Genomic DNA, 23,697 nt, shown 5'->3' on the forward strand with positions numbered 1-23,697 from the left:
TTCTCAAGTCAGTGCCGGTTCCTCGTCATTGTTTTTTTTTTTTGGGGGGGTGGTATTGGGAATTAAACTTCAGGGGCACTCGACCACTGAGCCCCATCCCAAGTCCTATTTTATATTTTATTTAGAGACAGGGGTCTCACTGAGTTGCTTAGTGCCTCACTTTTGCTAGCTTTGAACTTGCAATCCTCCTGTCTCAGCCTCCCAAGCTGCTGGGATTACCATGCCTGACCCCTCTCCATCTTTTTTTTTTTTCCCTCTCCATCTTAACTCAAAACAATGTGGCAGGGCTGGGATTGTGGCTCAGGGATAGAATACTTGCCTAGCCTGTGTGAGGCACCGAGTTAGATTCTCAGGACCACATATGAATAAATGAATAAAACAAATGTTCATCAACATCAAAAAAAGAATTAAAAAAAAACAATTTGGCAGTTCTTCAAAAAGTTAAGAGTTCCCATGTGACCCAGCAACTCCATTTCTAAGTGAAGAGAACTGAAAACATAACCACACAAAAAAGCTTGTACAACAATGTTCATAGCATCATTATTCATAATGGTCAAAAGGTGGATTGGGCACCTCTGTAATCCCAGAGATTTGGGAGGCTGAGGCAGGAGGATCTGGAAGTTCAAGGCCAGTCTTGTCAATCTAGCAAGGCCCTCAGCAATTTAGCAAGACCCTGTCTCAAAATACATACATAAATAAAAAGGGCTGGGGATGTGGCTCAGTGGTTAGGTGCTAGTGGGTTCAATGTCCAGTACCAAAAAAAAAAGAACATGACAAATGCCCATCAATGGATGAATGGATAAGCAAAATGGGGTATATTCATATAATAAAACACTATGTAAACATAAAAAGGAATGAAGTACTAATACATGCTACAACGTAGATGAACCTCCAAAACGTTATCTGGAGTAAAAGAAGTCTGTCAAAAAACACTACAAATTGTGTGATTCCATTCCTGTGAAATGACCAGAATAGGTGACTCCACAGAGACCAAAAGTAGACTAGTGTCTGACAGGGACTGAAAGAGGCCAGGGTGGGGGATGACTTCTAATGGGCACAGGATCCCTTTTAGAAGGACAAAAGTGTCCTGAAATAGATTTTGGTGATGGTTGCACAATGCTAAAAGTGTTAAATCTCACATTTTACAAGGGTGAATCATACGGTGTGTGAATCATCTCAATAAAGCCCTTTAGCAAAAAGGAAGTGAAAAAAAAACTCATAAACCTGATCAGAATGATTCAAGTCTGCCACTTTCTTTCTTACTTACTTTATTTATTTACTGGTGCTGGGGACTGAACCCAGGGTCTGGGGCGTGCTAGGTAAGTGTTCCACCAATGAGCCACACCCCAGCCCTCACCCCCTTTAAAGACGTCTCTTATTGGTCTGTGGCACTGCTAACCATGCTCTAGGAATCACCTAAAATCCCATCAGCAATGACTTCTGACTTTTTAACTCATTTCATTTGGGAGAAAGATGTGGACTGAGACATTAGGAAGGGAGAGATAGTGGACTCCTGTATCCAAACACAGAATCCCATGACAGAAGGGACTTGGTCATGTAGTGGACTCCAGGCCCACAAACCCAGACTAAAAACCATGCACTCGACACCCCCCTCCCCAGCGAAAACCCTAGGCCTTCTTCATTTGGCTCAGAACACTTTCTCTGACAAGGCTAAAATATCGCTGAGGCCGGTGCTACCTTCAAAAACCACTGACGCCTACAGATGTCATTAACAGAGAAATGGCCTGTAATTAAGAGGAGGGAGCTTGACCTGCAAGGACAGATTTTAAAGTGAGAAGTTATCTATGCAGATGATAATAAATGACCTTTCAATCTCGAGAAATCTGAGGGAGTTTTTACGTCTATTAATTCGTCCCACTCCTCTCCAGGGGAAGGTGTTGTTCATTTGCCTGATCTGCAACTTATCCACCTGCTGAATTCCAAAGGGCTAGCAGAAATGAGGTGTCTGCCCCAGCACGACACGGGGGGAGGGGGGCCTTCCCTTGTAGCACAAACAGCCATCTGCTGGACCCTGTGGGTTTCTTTGCACTGAAGAGGCACTGGATACCCCAGTAGAAGGAAAAAGGAAGTCTGACAGTTCCGTGATAATTATTCATAATGATTGGACCAAACTACAACAAGGAAGCATTCTGCAACCTCTATAAGCTCAAAATTGCACCTGTCACCAAGGCCTGCAAATGGAGAACAAACTATAGGGACTAAGCAGTGCATCTTCAGTCTCGCTCCAAACCAATCTCCAGAGCCATCAATTGTAAAAACAGAGGGGTACATTTTCTATGTAGGTTTTTTTTTTAAATAAATAAAATCATCTGTCCTGTCTCACGGAATGAATAGATCACGAGGTTTGTCAGTATTGGGACCGTTGAGGTATGGAGATGCCCAGGAAAATAATAACTATCTGACTAGCTAAGTGCAGGAAATCCTCGTTTCCAGGATGGATTCCTTCCCAGCGTGTCATTAGGAAATCACTTCTGTCTATGTGGAAAGCTATTTCTCCAGTTGAGGAATAGGCAATTACCACTGGTGTTCCAGAAGAGGCCGTGTAACACAGGGACTGTGAATAAGGGCTTTGGAATGAGGAAAAGATGGATCCAAACCTCATCAGGCAGTTGTAAGCTGTGTAACCTTGAATAAATTATTGATCTGACCCTCAGTTTCCTTGTTTGGAAAACAAAGTTAATGCTTCCTTCTGCAAATCAAATAGGATGACATATATATAAAACGCTTGACATTTAAAAAACATAGAGCCTAGCACACAAGACTTCAATAAAATGTAGCTTAGAAACCTCTTGCCTTGGAGACCAAAAGGGCACACTCCAACATGATGGTATTCAAAGTATCAAAACCCACTGGAAAACAATGAAGAAAAAGAGTGTGTGTTTACAGATGCTAATGAGGAAACACAGCAGCCATATTGGCTTTCTCCATTCCCCACAGAGAAAGATAGAGAAGCACAAAGTCCGGAGGCCTCCATCAAATTTGTGAATTGAGCAAAATTAAAATATTACATCTAAGGCCCCAACTAACCTTGATTGGAATCACAGAATCTTAGAATGTTATCGCCAAAAGGAAGCTCCAAACCTCTCCCTTTACAGATGAAGAAACTCAAGGCCAGGGGGTTAAGTGATTTGCCCCAAATCATCCAGCTCATTCCCCAATTCCTTCAATACAATACACATAAGAAAAATCTACATTATTTCTATCCACTGCAGCTTCTCCTTCTTCCTTGTAATCATTGTCCTCCTGCCCAAACAATGACAATCAGATTGGGGAAGCAATTTGAACCACAGACAACGATCTTGTGTGCATTCAATCACCCAGTGAGATTAAAAACTCTTTAAGAACAGTTTGTCTCTTATCTCAGGGCCTACAAAAGGGCCTCTCGTATGCTCACAAATACCCATTTATTAACTGATTGGCTGATCAACACAGTTCTCTGCCCATCCTTAGGAACTTATTAAGTGTTAAATGACTGCATACACAGAAAATCCTACTGTTAAGAACATATTCTCTCTCTCTCTCTCTCTCTCTCTCTCTCTCTCTCTCTCTCTCTCTCTCTCTCTCTCTCTCTCTCTCCACTGCAGCATCAGGCAAAGACAGCTGCCCGTCTAACCAAAAGAAATAGTTGCTGGGGAGCCCTGGAACATACCAACGTAAAGGAGCACTGCTGCTCTCTCTCCTGACGCACACACCCCAAACACACTGTCCACCAACTTCAAAGAAAGAACTTGGAGACATTTTATTACTTACTCTTTGGTGGCTGCAGGCTGAGATACCATGGAGGGGTGCCCCACACGTACAAGCAGGGGCACCGTATAGGGTAGACTGCATGCCCACTAAATCCGTGCAGGAGGATTCCCTTAGATGCTTTATGAGGACATTCCTTTACCTTGCCATCAGGTCACTCTGTTTGGATCCTCTCCTAAAAACTGGAGATAAGGAAAGTTGCCAGATCTCCCTCTTCATTGTCTTCATTATCACGTTTTTAGAGATCTTCTGGTCTCACTGCAAGCTTCCCTCGGCCCTGATTACTGTTTAACCCAACACAGGATGGTATTGTCTTTAGCCCCTACCTGCCCTGCCTCCACACCCCTTATTTGCCTCTAGGATTAATCAAACCTTCACAAGAGAAATAAATGAAGAACACTAAGGAGAGGTACAAAAGCATAAAGAGAATCTTCATGTGACCTAGTTCTCAAGATTTATAAACAGATTTAAGCAAGTCCTGACGGGTACTGGAAGACTTCCAAGAACAGAGGATGTAGGCTCCTATAGAGCATTCCAGACTCTGAAAAGCAGAAATCCTGGTGAACGTAGGTCAGGAGGGGCGCGGAGCATTCCGTGCTATCAGTTGCCATGTAGAAATTACATTCCCTCAGTATGCCACAGTTCCTGCAGTCATCAAAACTTGAAGACTTTGAGTTACTCCTGACATCCTCACGTTCTCTACCCCTCATCTAATCTGCCCCCACACCGTCTTTTTTTTCCCTCCTATTATCTATCTACCTCCCGAAAGTTTTGACCTGCTGCATCCAGGTCAAAGCCCTCATTTCATTTCTCACCCACACCATATAAAGGACTCCTAACTGGTATCCCTATCCTGAAATTCCTATTTCCAATCTGTCTTATGCATCCCAGTCTAAGGTGACAAAGTCGTCCCAGGCTTCCCGGAACTCTCCCAATTTTAACACTGAAAATCTTACGTGCTGGGAAATCTCTTAGTCCCAGACAAACTGAGGCAGCTGGCTACCTACTGCGGTCAGATTAAAATCTTCCCCCAACAATGCCTGGATCAGGTCACTTTTCTGATCAAAATGGCCCCTGCTTCACATTTCTCATTAAAATAAACCCTAGAGTCAGTCCCAGAGAGTGTATAAGAAAGCAGATTGGACTGGGGTTAGAAAACAAGTATGCTAGGCCTGGCTTCTGTCACAGTCCTGGGGGCCTCTTGGAACATCACTCGGTCCAACTGAACTCAGCTTCCTGGTCTGTAAAAAAGGAGTCTAAGACTAGATTTCCTTTTCAGCTCCAAAATCCTCTAACTCTACCTTTCTATGTACCCTCTCTTTGTTCAGACTTAGTTCATCCTCATTCAAACACAACATGTGTATTCTCACCTTTATGTCTTTGGTCCTTCCCTTCTTCCCACCCAGAATTTCTTTGCTTTCTTTTCTGCCTATCTGAAGCCCAAGCCCAGGCCATCAGAACACCACACGCACCTAGGTTTTCTAATATTCAACACTGACCATGTCCCACCCCTGTTGTTCAATTTTTTTTTTCAATATGAAACCTCTTTATTCCGGGTGGACTAAAATCTTCCTGTAATTTTGTGATTCCTTTGCAGAATTCTGAACACATCATAAATAATGACAAGTGTCTTCTACTAATAAATGATAGATAGATAGGAAAGGTATGACCCAGAGACCTAGATGTGAGACAAAAACCAAACAGATAACTCTAGAATTCTTTGTACCTTACACAAAACTCTGCAATACAATAATTAATTTACCCCAAGAACATTTACTAAGAATCTGCACTGAAGACACTCTGCTGGCAAACACAGATGTAGAGACGAGGAATAACTGGAGACCTAGGTCGCGGACAGTGTCTCCCTCACAGATACTACAAGCTTGCAACACAACACGCCTCTCACCTCTAACATTTTAGTAAGACTTAAAAGTCTCAAGTGGTGGCCGTTTCACCATCATAATCCCCCATAATGTGTCCCCAAAATGATCATGTATCTACTTCTCCCCTAGCTTATTAACAGTGGGGCTGTTAAATGAAAAAAAAAAAAAAGCAATTCAAAGACTGGGGCTGTAACTCAGTGTGCCTAGCATGTGTGAGGCACTGGGTTCAATTCTCAGCACCACATATAAATAAATAAAGATCCATTGACAACGAAACAATATTCTTTTTAAAAAAAATAGCAACTCAAAATAGATCAATATGGTAAAAACAAATATCTGCTTATTTGAAATAGAATAGTCTAAGATAAATCTCTTCCAGGAACGATATCTTGGCCAAACACATAAAACCTCCTAATCCTTGCTTTGACAGGTGTTCATCATTTAACCAGGTAGATACCCTTCTCTGTTATGATTTGACTGTTGCCTCCCATTAGTCTTGACAACTGACATTTATTAAGGATGAACTCAGCGTGCACCTGACTTTTGGGACCCCTACAGCATACATGTATGCACACTCCCCTAATTAAGTAGGGCTGAGACTTGAAGAGTGTCGATCTTCTGCAATGACAAACAGGTTCATGAGCAACTGGGGGAAGTAAATACACCAAACAGTTTACAGAGAGAGAGGTTAAGCTGGGTTGAGCTGGGTTGGACCCAGAGTGATTCAGGCTTTACCACAGAAGGGTGTCTCCTATGACGACCTAGTAGGACAATTAGAACCCCTTATAAATAAGTCCAGTTTGTGGGTCTCCAGTATCCTTCCTGACTTCTGAATCGTCGGCTCACTCCTCTTCAAGAAGGTAGGACATTCACGGGGGAGCAATGGCAGTATCTACAATGTTCCTGCTGTCATACGCTGGGCTGGGGAGGCCTGAGACTGTTCCCTGTGGGTGATAGCCAGGTGTACCTTCCATTTCTGGGCTCTAAGAATATGATGATAGCTAGGGTGGCCTATATCTGAGCTTGTAAAATACGTGGGCCATTCATTACTTCAATATATACTGGGCATCCCAGAACTAAGGGTTAAGATGATTCATGGATAGCTGAGTCTCCCATAGTGGAGCATTTACCTTCTGTGCCTGTTAGGCAAGACCCAAGAGTTTGGGGTCCCTGGACCATGGAGCCTTAACAATACTCAGTTGTCATTGCAACAAATCTCTACAAAGGACTCTGTTTGTCCCGTGCAATTCATTATTTGCTACTCATCCTCATAGGCTTCACTGTCTGCTGTTGGAAGTATAATGTGTTCTGCAGTCAGGGCTTTAGTTTGGAAGCCCGCAAACCCAGGAACTGGAAATTTTAGACCACAAGAGGAAATGCCATTGACCTACAGATCCCAAAAGACCCGACCTCCCAGCGTAGCCCGTATGGACTTAACTGACAATATATACTTCCTGTCGCCTGTGCAGTGAAGTGGGCTACGTACCCACTTGGTATTTTTATCCGTAACAGATCTGTATTTACTGATTCCGTTTTATACACAGGTCCCCAGATGACTATTCAGGCCAGAAGCACTTGCTGGAATTTAGCCTTCTAGAGAGCTTACTTAGATCATTGCGAGAGACCCTTAGCCTTCCCCCTTGCTTAATAAAAGTCCATTAGAAGACTGGGACCTGCTCGATGGGGTCTAATCAGTGCCCCCTCCAGTATGCTAACTGTTGGTAGAAAACAATATTCTACTACGCTGCTTCGGGCCATGCCTCTATGGGCTTCCCGACTGCCTTCCATTTTGTTCTGATATGAAAGTTTAATCTTGTAAGTTCTGCTCAGGGTACAGCATGTAAAGCACCTACCATACATTTTGTTGTTGTTGTTTTTTAGTAAGTTTTCTCTTTTCTAGCGGGAAAACCAGTTTGTACCACTTCTACCTTAGCACATGATATTTGGAGCTTGACTGTGGGTATGGCTAAAAGGGGGCTCCATTATTTCTTAAGCTTCTTTTCCAAACCAAAAGAGGTTACATTCTCTCTGGAAATGGTATCCCCTGGTCTTTATCTCAAACACAGACAAAATCTTTTTTTTTTTCTTTTTCTTTTAGGTTAACCTGCATTTTCCAAAATGGCTGAACTCCTGAACAGCATACTCAATGTGATCAAAGTTTTCCAGACGTATGCCAAAGAGAACTGCACTTCACTATCCAAGAAGGAGTTGAAACAGCTGCTCTTAACTGAATTTGGAGACATCCTCCAGGTAAAATACATAGGCACTTGGCCGCACAGAGTCGAGTGTGAATGATTCTGACATTTGCAACCAGAGTTTAATGTTTTATTTCATTTTATTTCATGCTCCACCCTGGAACAAAAAGAATTCAGGCAGCTCCTTAGTAGTTTTCTCCCAGCAAACACCAGACACACACACAGACACACACACACACACACACACACATACACACACACACCTCCCTCCTTGTGTCTGAGCTTGAGCTTGAATGAGAGACAGAACAACTTCAAAGTAATAAGCCATAACTATTCAGAAGAAAGTCTGAGATTCATATTTTGATTTATATATTTAATGCTGTCCATACATGTTCTCAAGTATAGTTTCTTTCTTTGGGTAAAGATCATTGCATACCTACTCTATGCCAGCACAAGCCTAGTCACTAGGGATATGAACATGGATAAAACTAGCTTCTCCTTGCAGGACCTTACAGTGTGGTGAGAAAGAAGTTGGTGAACAAACATTTAGAATATGGAACACTAAGGGATGTTAATGATTCTAATTAATTATTAATAGAACTGATTTTAAATAAGTCTTTCTACTCCCTAGAGTCATTTTCCTGCTAGTCCAGCAAGGAATGAGGTTCTGAGAACCCACTGACCATAGACTAGAACAAAGCCCAAGCTACTTCAGATTAATCCATTTGTCAATAAGCAAAAGCCCTTGCGTGAAATGAATGGATTAGGATGTGAGCATTGATGTGCATCTCAGTATCCATAAGAGAATGTCTGATTTGCTTCTTTGTTGTTGTTGTTGTTTTATCTTCTCACAGAGACCAAATGACCCAAAGACTGTGGAAAACATACTGACCCTCTTAGACCAAGACTTAGATGGACAGGTTGATTTTCAAGAATACCTCTTGTTGGTGTTCCAGTTGGTCCAAGCCTGCCACCGAAAGCTAGGTAAGAAGTCATGTGGACACAGAACCTCCCAGCAGGAAGAGGGGCAGGAAGTAACCCAAGACGCGGGCAGAACACACAGGCAGAAGCATGAGGGAGAGAGACAGAACCCCTTCCACCATCAGTCTGAGAGACAAAGTCAGGATGCCCAACACAATCAATCTGAGAGAAAAGATAGGGATTTCCATCATGGTCCAACTGAGAGACAGGGCCAGGACTTCAGCTATGATCAGTCAGAGAAACAAAATAGGGATTCACACCACGGTCAGTCAGAGGGACAAGACAGGGATTCCTATCATGGCCAATCAGATCAATATGAAAGACAAGGTCAAGATTCTGACTGTGGTCAAGCACTGAGTCATGAGTCTAGCTCTGGCCTGCCAAAAGAGCAAGAATACATTTTTGCTTGCAATCTATCTGAGAAACCAGTTCAATATTCTCACTACAGTCAGTCTGAAAGGCATGAACAACAATCAAGCTGTGGCCAATCTGGGAGACTCAGACAAGACTCTCACTCTAGCCAGAGCAACCAACAAGAATCCGATTCTCAAAATGGACAATCTGGGGAGCTGATTGAGGAATCGAGCTATGGTCGGACAGACAGACAAGGACAGAGTTCGCACTATGGTCAGACAGACAGACAGGGTCAGAGTACCCACCATGGTCAGACAGACAGACAAGGACAGAGTTCCCACTATGGTCAGACAGACAGACAGAGTCAGGGTACCCACTATGGTCAGACAGACAGACAAGGACAGAGTTCCCACTATGGTCAGACAGACACACAGGGTCAGAGTATCCACCATGGTCAGACAGACAAACAAGGACAGAGTTCCCACTATGGTCAGACAGACAGACAGGGTCAGGGTTCCCACTATGGTCAGACAGACAGACAGAGTCAGGGTACCCACTATGGTCAGACAGACAGACAAGGACAGAGTTCGCACTATGGTCAGACAGACAGACAGGGTCAGGGTACCCACCATGGTCAGACAGACAGACAAGAACAGAGTTCCCACTATGGTCAGACAGACAGACAGGGTCAGGGTACCCAGTATGGTCAGACAGACAGACAGGGTCAGGGTACCCACCATGGTCAGACAGACAGACAGGGTCAGGGTACCCACCATGGTCAGACAGACAGACAAGAACAGAGTTCCCACTATGGTCAGACAGACAGACAGGGTCAGGGTACCCAGTATGGTCAGACAGACAGACAAGGACAGAGTTCCCACTATGGTCAGACAGACAGACAGGGACAGAGTTCCCACTATGGTCAGACAGACAGACAGGGTCAGGGTACCCACCATGGTCAGACAGACAGACAAGGACAGAGTTCCCACTATGGTCAGACAGACAGACAGGGTCAGGGTTCTCACCATGGTCAGACAGACAGACAGGGACAGAGTTCCCACTATGGTCAGACAGACAGACAGGGTCAGGGTACCCACCATGGTCAGACAGACAGACAAGGACAGAGTTCCCACTATGGTCAGACAGACAGACAGGGTCAGGGTACCCAGTATGGTCAGACAGACAGACAAGGACAGAGTTCGCACTATGGTCAGACAGACAGACAGGGTCAGGGTTCTCACCATGGTCAGACAGACAGACAGGGACAGAGTTCCCACTATGGTCAGACAGACAGACAGGGTCAGGGTACCCACTATGGTCAGACAGACAGACAAGGACAGAGTTCCCACTATGGTCAGACAGACAGACAGGGTCAGGGTACCCACCATGGTCAGACAGACAGACAGGGACAGAGTTCCCACTATGGTCAGACAGACAGACAGGGTCAGGGTACCCACCATGGTCAGACAGACAGACAAGGACAGAGTTCCCACTATGGTCAGACAGGCAGACAGGGTCAGGGTTCCCACTATGGTCAGACAGACAGACAAGGACAGAGTTCCCACTATGGTCAGACAGACAGACAGGGTCAGGGTACCCACTATGGTCAGACAGACAGACAGGGACAGAGTTCTCACTATGGTCAGACAGACAGACAGGGTCAGGGTACCCACCATGGTCAGACAGACAGACAAGGACAGAGTTCCCACTATGGTCAGACAGACAGACAGGGTCAGGGTTCCCACCATGGTCAGACAGACAGACAGGGACAGAGTTCCCACTATGGTCAGACAGACAGACAGGGTCAGGGTACCCACCATGGTCAGACAGACAGACAAGGACAGAGTTCCCACCATGGTCAGACAGACAGGCAGAGTCAGGGTACCCACCATGGTCAGACAGACAGACAGGGACAGAGTTCTCACTATGGTCAGACAGACAGACAGGGTCAGGGTACCCACCATGGGCAGACAGACAGACAGGGACAGGGTTCCCACTATGGACAGACAAACAGACAGGGTCAGGGTTCCCACTGTGGTCAGTCACAGACTGGGGAAGCTGAAATACTAGGACAAAATAGATGCTCCCAAGGGACCCAGGGAACAGGAAGAAGCTCAGATGGTGAACAGTCAGGAAAGTCGGGGAGAGGCACTCAGCAGACTCCAGGACAGGAAGCGAAGCAAAGCCAGAGACAGGAGCTCCAGCCCAGGGAGGAGCAAAAGCAGAACCTGCAGCCTTGGAAGCCTGAGGCAGACAGCCAACACCATCAACACAAACTCCTAGGGCAAATCCAGCAAGAAAGGCCGCTTTGTCATGAAGGGCAATCAGGCAGGAGTGAGCAGAGCCACAGGCAGGCCCAGACCAGGCAACGCCAGGACGGGGAGCAGAGCCACAGAGCAGAGGAACAGCGCCATCAACACTGGGATCGACACAGCCGGGAGGGTCAGGAGGGCCCATGTGAGGCCCAGGATGGAAGAAGCCACGAAGAGGAAAAGCACCATCAGACAGAGGACAGACGGACCTCTGCAGACAAACAGAACCGCCAGAAACAAAATAGACCAACTCACAAAGAGGATCACCACCACCAACAACAGGATAAACAGAACCATGAGAAGACAGACAGGTACAAGGGGTCCCCAGGTCAACAATCCCAAGGACCCCAGCCAAGGTTTCCCAACAGAGAGAAATTCCACATGAACGAGGAGGACCACAGCCAAAGCTCCCAAGGGGGACGATTCCATCCAGCCCAAAGCCATGGAAGGCTCCAGAAAAGTGAACAGGGTGGAGGTCACCCCACCAAGACTGCTAATGTCCCCAACCCCTTCTACGCCTACGTTCAAGAGCTGAAACGACACAACTACTAGGCTACGTGTGAAGTCAAAGAAGGCACCCCCAAAAAGGTCATCTTTGTTCTGTTTAAAAGTTGAAAAAGTCTATCTTCCTTCTATCTACCTGCAGGGATGCTTTTGAGAACTAGGATTCACTTTTCAGGCACTTCAGGCTTTCAAGCAGCAATCCTAGGATTTTCTGGTTGGGTGAAATCCAAGTAGTAAATGGGGTGAAAGAATCGAATCTTAGTTTTGATCAATTTAGGGATTTACATCATTTCTTGGTTGGCCCTCTGAACAAGTGAGACTTGGTTGGGTCACTGAAAGACAGAACACTTCTCCTTAAAGTTCAGAAACAGGAAAACTACGCCAAAGATTCACATTGCAACTAAAGAAAAGAAACTTGGGCTTGGGAGGGCTTTGGCTCCGCCGGTGCATAAAACATCAGAAACTGCACGCATCGCAGTCTAGACTAGAGTGAACACCGTGAGAGGCGGCCAGGAGACCATCCAAACGACACTGACATCCCCCACGCCCAGGCCTACCCCTCACCAGAGGGAGTATCCATCAAGTGCCTGTCACAAGAACTGACTGAACCCATTCCAACTCAATGCCTTTCTAGTTTCCAATCACATAAAAATAGAAAGCCCATGTCATCTGTTTGCAGATCCCCAAAGGCTGTGGATCCCCACGATCCATAGCTTCCAAGTCCTGAAAACCCTTCCCGACAAAATCCATGTGCAGACCCCAGACTTGTATTCAGATACTCAATAAATGATGGGTGAGCAATGACTTTGATGGCTTTTTCTTCTTCTCTGTGGAAAACCATGTTATCTTTCATTGTGGGCCCTTTTCCAAGAATAAGACCTCATTTCCTGACTTCTGACTTTCTGGGTTGTGATAAAAATAAGGATCAACATGAAACAAATAAAAAAAAAAGAGTCAAAATGGAACTTGTCTAAACATAGCTTTTGGCCCCTCCCCCACCGAGGAGTTCCATTTGACTCTTACCCCTCATTCGCGGCCACATTCCAATGGTCACTGATTCTTGCCTGTTCTGCATCCTCCGTGACTTCTGAGTGTCTTCTCACATCTCCATCTCCTCTTGCCTTAATCTTCTTTTTTCAGAGAGGCTCCCTAGTAACTTTATTAACTTATTAGCATGGCTCATGGGCTCTTTACTCTCTGACCTAAGATGACCTTATTCAGCCCAGTCTAATGAGAGGCCATTCCCAGGAGTATCCAGTGCTCCCGTCATGCCAAGGACCTGGCCTTTTCCTGGTTCACTGGGGTCTTTCATGAATCCGTATCTTTAAATACAACATTCCATCATCCTGAGAAATCCCTCCCTGTTTTCTGCCTGGTCAAAACCCAGACGTTCCTTGGGTCCCCGTTAAGACATCCCCTCTTTTGAGCAGCCTTCTTAGACACTCCAAGCAGTGATTTCTCCTAATTCCCACTCACTTCAGTTATATCGTTTGGCCCATCTGTAAATCATCCTCCCTGCCAAACTGGGGATAAGACCACACCAGCTCAGCGTGGTACGGCTCAGCTCTTAGTGTAGCCACTGATGTTCAGTGACCCTCAGTAACTGTTTAGAAACAGAGAAAATGATTCTGGCCTCAGAATAAATTGAAATGGACATTTATTGAGCCTCCTCTGTACATAAAACACAGGATCAGACAAAAGGGACTACATGAACCTCTTACAAAATAAAACAATAACCTTTTAAGTAATTTCAACAAAAAGGATATTATGCCTAGAAATAATGAGGGCTGGATTATTAGAAATCTGCAAGGAACTCCTGGGACTATTGAGTTCAATATATCACCTGAGCTATAATTCAGGATTCAGAAACCTAGGATCCTGAAGCTGCTGGCATTGCTGCCAAAATTGCCTGCCAACAACCACGCCTCTATAAAATTGCTTTCCAAAACAAACAGCCAAAATCATAGAATGATGACCTCTGACTCACTCTTACCTTTCAAATCTCATGCAAGCACATCTAATTGGAAAAAAACATTAATTTCCAAGTTATGGGAACCAACCTAGTTGTTCATTAACAGACAAATAGTGATAGATCCAACATGATTTTCTCTTAAAATTAGGAGCCATCTCTCCACAAAGCCATGAAAAGCTAATTTCGGCTTTACTATAAATTACTGCAAATTCTGAACCTGCTTGGAATGCCTGCCCGTGCCTTGAACTCACCCATGCCTGGCTCTCTGACCAGATAGCAGCCCTCTCTGAAACCTTAGTGATGCCTCACAAATCTTGGCCTTCCCTGGCCAGATACCGACCCTCTCTGTGGCTCTAGTGACCTACATAAATTCTGATGCCGGAGCCAGCAAAAATGTTATGCTCCTCAGAGTTCTGTTATCTGTAACCCCCTTTGTGTAACTTTCTGGCCTATACAGCTGGGCTGCAGGAAAGCTGCGGCTGCTGTCTTGTTCCCGCAGTTTTGGGTGGGAGAGGCAGCCCGGCCGGTGGAAATAATAAACTTGCTTTAATTTGACTTTAATTGGAGTCAGTGGTCTTTTCTTGCGTCCTGGTCTAACAATAGTTAAAGAAATTGTGATACACACACACACACACACACACACACACACACAATGGAGTTGTATTCAGTCCTAAAGAAGAATAAAATTATGTCATTTGCTGCTAAGTGGTTGAAACTGGAGAACATCACGATAAGTGAAATAAAGCAGATTCAGAAAGTCAAGGGTTGAATGTTTCATCTCATATGTGGTATCTAGAGAGGAAAAAAAAAAGAAATAAACGTGGGATCTCATGAAAACAGAAGGAAGACCAACAGAGTAAAGGAAGGGGGAGGGCAAAGGGAGGCCCTGGGGAATAAAACCATCCAAATTATGTTTTGTCCATGTGTGACTATACCACAGTGAATCCGACTTTGATAGATAATTATCATGCACTATTTTTAAAAATCAATAGAAGGAAGCCAACAGTGTAGAGGAAGAAGATCAGGCAAAAGAGGAGGAGAAGGAAAGAGAAAGTATTGGGGAACTAGATTGATTAAATTATGGTTTGTACATGTATAGATCTCTCAGAATGAATCTCACTGTAATGTGTAATTATAATGCACCAATAAAAACCAGGAAAAAATTAAAATGTAAGCCACATCACATGACTCCCTGCTAAAAATTCTGAGTAGTTTCCCTCTCTACTGAGAATAAATTCCAATTTCATTCCAGTATATCTTCCTACGGTAAGGGGCCCTACCTACCTGACCGCACCTTTCACCACTCTCTTTTACAGTACTGTTTTCCTTCCACTCGGGCCTTTTTCCATGATTCTAGCAAGACTTGCTAGTTCTTACTTGGAAGCCTTTGAACCAGGTATTTCTTTGTTCAGAAGAGTCCTCTCCATGACCATATGTGTTTGGCTCCTCATTTTATTCAGACCCTGACTAAAAAAGGTTACCTCATCCAAGGAACTTTTCCTGATACTTGATCTAAAAGATCATCCCCCCAATCACTCTTTATTTCATAACCCTCTTTCCTGATGTTGTTGTCCTTAGCATTTTCCATGGCTTATGTCTTGCTTTTGTGTCACTCATCTGTTGTCTTTTCCCCCATCTAGAATACAAAGTCCATAAGCATAAGGATCTTGTCTTGTTTGCTATGGTACCCCTGCATCCATGACAGCAGCTTGCCATGATGCATGTCCAATAAATACATGTTGATGGAATGCTCATAGAAGCCTTCCATGATCTGGCTTCATTGTACGCTTGCAACTCAGTTTCCCACAACGTCCATAGAATCCCACTTAATCAGACAACTTTCCAGCTTCCATACCTTTGCTTGCACCATTTCCTCCATTCAAATGGTCTCCTGATCTTTTAAATCCTACCCTGCTAAAATCCTACCCATTGCACTGATTGGCATACCTTCCAGGTCTATCACCAGTACAGAGCTCATCACATGGCACCAAAGTCAAGTCTAAACGCATCTGTTTCTGACCAAACTGTGAGATCCTAGAAAACAGAGATTGCATCTTATTCACCGCTGTATCTTTGGTACCAAGCACGGTGACTGGCCAATTATATGGGAAGAGACTGAGACTGAAAATAAAAAGACCTGTACGTATTTAAGACCTTGCTCTTCACTTACCAATGTTATGATCTTAGAAAAACTTATCTCAATATATATTTTGAGATAATAAATACAAAAATGATTTATGATCTGATAGCTTTATTTATCTGGTACAAATAATTTGTTCCTTTTTTACATATGTTTAATAGGAACTTAATCAGGAAGCTCTTCGAGCAATCAAATTCAGGGGAATTGGTCAGGTAACCGCGAGACCAGCACGCTAGCTTTATGCTAGAGGTTCGAAGCATAGAAGTTAACTAGTGAGATCAAAATAAACAAACTCAAATCACCTTTTTCTTTGACCACGTCTGAGAGGCTCTTCCCTCTGGCTCCTACCTCCAGCCACCGGGTGGGGCAGCGGGGTTTACACAAGACTAACAGGAGAGAGAGGCAGGGCACACCAGAGAGTGGCCTTTTATTGGGCAACAAGAAATTCAGGGGAAAATTCCATCCAATGAAGGTCAAGGGGGGCAGCATTCCAAGGTCAGGGTCAGTGATGGGTCTCAGGGTCAAAGGCCAGTCACACCCCCACACGGATGGGCTCTCGCACCTAGAAAGGGTGGGGATTAGTTCTGGCACAGTCAGGGAGGTGCCCAATCACGTGCGAGACTGGCTTCCCACAGACAGGCTGGCAGCACATACCTATAATCCCAGCTATTCTGTAATCCTAGTGACTCGGGGGGCTAAAACAGGGGGATGGCAAGTTTGAGGCCAGCCATAGCAATTTAGCAAGACACTATCTCCAAATAAAAAATAAAAAGGGCTGGGGGAATAGCCAAAGCAATCTCTTACCCTGCACAAAAGCCATTTAAAGTGGATCAAAGACTTAGAAATTAGACCAGAAATGTATCAACTGCCAGTAGAAAACATGGCTTGTCGATACTTCAACATGTTGGCTCAGCACCTACTTCCAAAGCTCAAGAAATAAAACCAAGAATCAGTAGGTGAGATGCCATCAAATTAAAAGGCTTCTGCACAGCAAAGAAAATAATAAAGAGCATAAAAAGAGAGCCCACAGAATGAAATACAATCTTTGCCAGCTACTCCTCTGACAGGGATGAATATCCAGAATATATAAGGAACTCCGAAAGCTGAACACCAGAAAGCCAAATAACCCAGTCAATAAATGGGCAAAAGAACCGCAGAAACTTCTCAGAAGAAGAAACACAAATGGCCAACACGTATATGAAAAAGTGTTCAACATCCCTAGCCACCAGGGAAATGCAAATCAAAACTACACTTAGGCCTCATCTCACTCCGGTCAGAATGACGACGATCAAGAATAAAAAAAATATAATAAGTGCCGGCAAGCTTGTGGGAGAAAGATATTCATACACCGTTGGTGGGACTGCAAATGAGCACAACCACTGTAGAAAGCAATCTGGGGGGAGAACTGTTAAGGTGTAGATGTGAGGTGTCCCCCAAAAGCTCATGTGTGAGACAATGCAAGAAAGTTTAGAAGTGAAATTATGGGGTTATGGGAGCCTTAACCTAATCAGGGAATTAATCTCCCAATGGGATTGATGGGGTGGTAGCTGTAGCAAGTAGGGTGTGGTTGGAGGAGGTGGGTCACTAGGGGGGCAGGCTTTGGAGGTATATATTTTGTCTGTGGTAGAGGGAGTGTCTCTCTCTCTCTCTCTCTCTCTCTCTCTCTCTCTCTCTCTCTCTCTCTCTCTCTCTCTGAATTTGCTCCACGGGTGCCACTCACCTCCTTCTTCTGCCCTGGTGTCCTGGCTCACCTCAGGCCCTGAGGAATGGAGTAAGCCATCTCTGGATTGAGACCCCTGAAACTGGGAGCCCCCAAATAAACCTTTTCTCTTTAAAAATTGTTCTTGTCAGATATATTGGTCACAGTAGTAAAAAAAAAAAAAAATCTGACTAAAACAGGAACCATGATATGACTCATTTATCTCACTCCTTGGTATTTATTGTTGAACCACAAGGCAAGAAAAGACCACCGACTTCAATTTTACATCAAATTAAAGCAAGCTTGTGTTGTGTCCACAAAAGCTGGCCAGCCACTGTCTCACCCAAAACCCAGGCCAGAGAACAGCACCCCCCAGCCCTCCAGGAACAAGGTTTTCTAGCACAAAAAAGTTGCAAAGAGGGGTGTCTTGAGAACTTACAGCTGAAAGGATTTTGACAAGCATAATACAAAGGCAGACAGCAGGGTAATGATCTACACGGCTTGATATTTTAAGGTAGGGAGTAAATTCAGATCCCAACGTCAGAATTTATGAGGCACCGCTGAGGTTTCAGAGAGGGTTGTTATCTGGTCAAGGGGAGCCGGGCTTGGGCGAGTTCAGAGCTTGGGCAGGACTTCCAGACAAGTTTAGAAATCTCAGTAATTTATAGTAAAACAGAAATTGACTTTTTCTGACTTTGTGACGAGATGGCTCCCAATCTTCAGATGGAATTAGGCTGGGTTCATCATTATCCAGAAGAACCAAAACCAGCAAACAATAGTGATATAGGCTCATCAATGTTTATAGTAACACAATTCACAATAGTCAAAATATGGAACCAGCCCAGGTGCCCATTACCAGATGAATGTATTAAGAAAATGTAGTATATATATGCACAATGGAGTTGGGGTTTTTTTGTTTGTTTGTTTGTTTGTTTGTTTGTTTGTTTGAGGTGCTGGGGATTGGTGCCTTGTGCATGTGAGGAAAGCACTCTACCCACTAAGCTATATCCCCAGCCCCTGCACAATGAAGTTTTATTCAGCCCTAGAGAAGAATAAAATCACACATTGCCAGTAAGCGGATAGAACCTGAGAACACCAGGTCAAGTGAAATAAGCCAAACTCAGAAAGTCAAAGATTGAATGCTTTCTTTCATATGAGGAAGCTGAGCAAAGTAAGGGGGTGGAGAACAAGGGAGGTCAGATATCATGAAGATAGAGGGGAGGTCAGTGGAGTGGAAGAAGGAGATTGGGAAGCAAGAAAAGAGGGATAGGAAAGGGGAGGAAATGTGGAATGAATTTGACAACATTACCATATGTGCATGTATCAATAAATCACAGCGAATGCCACCTCTATGGATATCTGTAAAGCACCAATTAAAAATAAATAAATGAGTGGAAGGAACACGGGTAGAGCAGAGGAAGGGAAATAGGAAGAGTGAGGAGGGGGAGGATAGGGGGTGGGCACTGGGAACTGAAATGGACTAAATTAAATCCCATGCATGTATGATTATGCCACATGAATATTATTTTGACTATATTATGTATGACCATCATGCACTAATAAAAGCAAAATGGAAAATGTCTGGGACATCAGGCACACTGGCTCACACCTGTAATCCCAAAGACTCCTGAGGCTGAGGCAGGAAGGTTGCAGATTCAAGGCCCACCTCAGCAATTTAGCAAGACCCTAAGCAACTTAGTGAGACCCTGTCTCAAAAGAAAAATGGCTAGGGATGTATCTCAGTGGTAAAGCACCCCTGGATTCAATTCCCAGTACCAAAATAAAAGGGGGAAGGAGAGTGGTCCCAATTGTAGTGGATGCTCCCATCCCACCCAACTTCAAATCACCACCTGAAAAAATTTCAGCTGAACAGACTCTCCATCCCCTCACCCCTCCTTCCCCCACCCTGCACCAACAGTCAGTACCCGTTGTCTGTTCTCCTGTTCACTTTGCTTTCACCCACCCCACCTTCTTCTGCCACCCCTTCAGATGTCCTGTGCCCCACTAAAACATTGCTGAACTTCCTCACTCTGAGAGCCAGAAATGCCCTCATGCAAGGACAGATGCCCAGGAAGCTGACCACAGGTCCCCTGGCTACCTAACGCTGCACATGTGTACTTCCTGCCTGGGGGCCCCCTACAGTCCTCTTATCAAGGCTCTCCAGGCCCCAGACACCTCCCCACCAAGATGAAGATTTGAAACAGAAATTCTCCTCTGTTTTTCTGAAAGCTGATATTGAATACAACCACTCCCCACAAACCCCATTTAAATAGGACCCCGGAGATGTGGTAAATTCCCCCAACACCAAACAACTTCTGGACTTGCAGGACCCCAGATTGTGAGTTTCTATTTTCTTGGTCTTTAGATACTTTCCTCCTTCTTCTCCCTTGGAGTTCAAACCCAACATTTCCTGTCTCTTAATTCCTTGGAATTTAAGTTCACAATGTGTCTCCTCCAGTGCTCAGTCAGCCACAAACCCTTCTTTGTGTTAAGGGTGCACCTCTCCTTTTGAATATAGCTCTGAGGCTTACTTTTTGTAAAGGAACCATTTCTTTTTCCTATTCTCCTTCTCCTTCCTAACCTGGAGGCAGGGAACAAGATTCCCTGGAGTTATGGGAGCTCCACAGGATGGAGAGGCCTGCCAGAGGATCTAGGAAGTGAAGAACTCCCAGGTAACAAGTGAATTCTAACACACCACCAGGGCGCCCTGGGACCCCCCCACCCTTGGGTACACCTGGAATGTAGCCTTGGAAAGAGGCTTTCTGCTCCATGCCCGCTACTGGAAGGACAGGGAAAGAAAAGTCCAAGGACATTTTCCCTAAGCTTTTGCCATTTAAAATCCCAGGCCTCAGCCAGAGTGAAGGAACACAAAAGGAACTCGAACCTGACCAGCACCCCACCCCCACCCTAATGGGTCAGCTGGACCCCCCCACCACCCTAATGGGTCAGCTGGACCTCCACCCTAATGGGTCAGCTGATCCCAATATAATAAGCCCCAGGAAATTTCCTATTCCCACCCTAAAGAATCAGCAGACCCCAATACAACAAAACCTGTATAACCCTGACCCTTGTTTAGCCCGCTCCCATTTTCTGCCCCAGAGGAGCCATGCCAGGTGTTCTCAGCAGCTGAGTTAATCCGAGGGTTGCTTTCTGTCTTTCGAGGTTAGTTCCGTGGTGGCGACTTGGTGGCGACTTAGAACAAAGCAGCCCATGGGGGAAAGGAACATCAACCAGGCGCCAGCGGAAACACCTGTCAATCAGCAAGATCTCCTGACTTTTAGAATCTGCCTCCTTTGGTTGCTGCCCGCCTCGCCTGATCTGACATCCACCTCATCCTGTGTGCATCATCTGGGCTAAGACCACTCACAAAAATTCACTCAAAATAAATTAAAGACTTCAGTGTAAAACCAGCCTCAGAAACTTATCAAAGCCATAAGCAATTCAGTGAGACTCTGTCTCTAAATAAAATATGAAACAGGGCTGGGGATGTGGCTCAGTGGTTGAGCACCCCTGGACTTAATCCCTGGTACCCCCCCAAAAAAAAACTTGGGGGAAAAACTCCTCCTCTTCCTCCTTCTACTGGGAATTGAACCCAAGGGTGCCTACCACTGAACTACATCCTCCCCTTACTGTTTTTGAGGGGAGGAGTATCACTGAATTGCCCAGGCTGGCCTCTAACTTGGAATCCTTACCCAGGCCCAGCCTCAACCTCCCAAACTGCTAGGATTAGGTGTGTGCCACCGCGTCCATTGATTGCAGGATGATTTTGGGATATGATGCCAAGAGTAAAACAACAAAAGCAAATATGAAGAAATGGGACTGTAGTCCACATCAAACTAAAAAACTCATGCATAGCAAAGGAAACCATGATAAGGCCACCTGTAGATGGGGAGAAAATATTTGTGAACCATGTATCTTACAGAGGATTAATATCCAAAATACATAAGAATGTGAACAACTCAATTTTCAGCAAGAAAACAGCCCAACTGAAAGAAGGGAAAAGAACCTAAATAGACATTTCTTCAAAAGAGGATATGTGAATGGCCAACAGGTGCTGTAAAGGTGTCGACATTAGTAATCATCAAGGAAATGCAAATCAAAATCATACTGAGCTATCACCCACACCTGTTGGAATGGCTATTCTCAAAAAGACAAGAGAGAACAAGTGTTGGGGAATAAGTAGAGAAAAGAGAACCCCTGTACGCTGTTGGTGGAAATGTAAATCAGTATAACCATTTTGAAAAACAGTGTAGATTTTCCTCAAAAATTAAAAATAGAAGTACCCTATGATCCAGCAAATCCACTTCTGGTTGTATAACTAAGGGGAACAAAATCAGTTTCTTGAAGGCATATTTGTACTCCTATATCCATTGAAGCATTATTCCCAGTAGCAAGATATGGAAACCCGAGTGTCCATCAGCAGATGAATGAATTTAAAAAACGGTAATTTGTGCATGTGTGTTTGTGTATGAGTAATGGACTATTATTCAGTGACAAACAAAATCCTGTTGAGAAACTGATGTGACTCCATTTTTGAGAAACCAGCTTCTACCTCAGAGCAAAGCCTGTCCAAGGAAGGGGGCATGACCCTTGTCCATGGAAAAACCCACAGAGCACTCCTAGGCCCATCCCCACCCTGCTGAGTTTTTCTGTAAATAACAGGAGAGATCTGCAGCACCAGGTGTCCCTGACTCGGTCAGGCTAGGTGAGGGCCCATAGCAACCCCCTAGCAGCCACCAATCAGCATGAGACAGGGAAATACCTGGGATGCCAGATGACCCCCCAGTAGTTTATGGTGGTTGATAACGTGTTGGGAAACCATGTAGTTTAGCACGTACACCCCTCGTGGCCTAAACCAATCAGTTCAAACGAATCCCCCTCTTGCACTAACCAATCACCCCTCCCCAACTTGCTCCCGCCAGTGAATCTGCTAATCAATGTTAAGAGTTGTTTAACTTTCCCGCGGTGTGTGATGATTTTTTTGCTGTGTGACGTTGTGATGTTGTATACCCCCCAAATCTATAAAATCTCACTGGACAAAGGACCGGGACTCACTCCCCTGGACCGCTGCATCCAGGCTCCAGCTTGCAATAAAGACTCTAGTGTGATTGCTTCGGATTCGGCTCCTGGAGGTCTACTGGGGTCCCACGAATCTAACATTACACTGTCACTCTTGACAACGTGGATGAAACTTGAGGGTATAATGCTAAGGGAAAGAAATCAGACAGAGAAAGACCATATGAGCTCACTTCTAAAAAGTTGAACTCATAGAAGCAGAGGATAGAATTGCGGCTGCCAGAGGCTGAAGGCTTAGGGAAAGAGGAGATGTTGATAGAAGGGCAAAAACTTTCAGTAATATATGAATACGTTAGGGAGAGCTAACCCGCAGCAGGGTTATGACAGTTCATGATTCTGAACTGTATACTTGAAATTTGCTAATGGTATAGATCTTAAATGTCTTCATCACACAAAAAAATGGTAACTCTGAGGTGATAAATGTGCTAACCAGCTTTGTAGTTGGAGGCATTTTATAACACACCTGTATATCAAGTCATCACAGAGCACCCCTCAAGTTTTTATGAGTTTATTTGTCAATATACTTTAATAAAGGAAATTTTATTAAAATAAAGTAAATAAAAACCAAGTAGCAACAGGAGAGAAAGAGAGAGAGAGAGAGAGAGAGAGAGAGAGAGAGAGAGAGAGACACTCAAGCACTAGACTAGAACCTCAAGAAAACTTGAGATGCATTCCTGTTGCTGTTACTAATGCCACATTTGACCTTGGGTCATCTATGTCCTCGACTGTGCTCCAGTTTTCTCAACCTTAACATGAGGAGTTGGCGTAATACAATGTACAACGTTTGCAAAAGTAAATATTCTGGAGGCTGAA

The 23,697-nt window shown here is 44.5% G+C and overlaps 1 protein-coding gene across 1 annotated transcript; it reads left to right on the plus strand.

Moving 5' to 3' along the window:
• Positions 1-7,769: 7,769 nt before the first annotated feature.
• On the plus strand, positions 7,770-12,780 carry Rptn (repetin). The gene is made up of 4 exons (XM_078027872.1): positions 7,770-7,901; positions 8,701-9,304; positions 9,644-9,796; positions 9,977-12,780. Exons 1-4 carry the CDS (start codon positions 7,770-7,772, stop codon positions 12,043-12,045), a joined length of 2,958 nt encoding a protein of 985 aa, XP_077883998.1. The 3' UTR covers positions 12,046-12,780.
• Positions 12,781-23,697: the final 10,917 nt, after the last annotated feature.

This window comes from Ictidomys tridecemlineatus, chromosome 11 (assembly GCF_052094955.1).
Source record: "Ictidomys tridecemlineatus isolate mIctTri1 chromosome 11, mIctTri1.hap1, whole genome shotgun sequence".
NCBI lineage: Eukaryota > Metazoa > Chordata > Mammalia > Rodentia > Sciuridae > Ictidomys > Ictidomys tridecemlineatus.

What these genes read in the sequence shown, in the direction of transcription:
- Rptn (XM_078027872.1), top strand. Translation starts at nt 7,770, where the DNA reads ATGGCTGAACTCCTGAACAGCATACTCAATGTGATCAAAGTTTTCCAG. An exon ending in AATTTGGAGACATCCTCCAG is followed by an intron (nt 7,902 to 8,700) that starts GTAAAATACATA and finishes ATCTTCTCACAG; the next exon opens with AGACCAAATGACCCAAAGAC. An exon ending in TGGTCAGACAGACAGACAGG is followed by an intron (nt 9,797 to 9,976) that starts GTCAGGGTACCC and finishes CAGACAGACAAG; the next exon opens with AACAGAGTTCCCACTATGGT.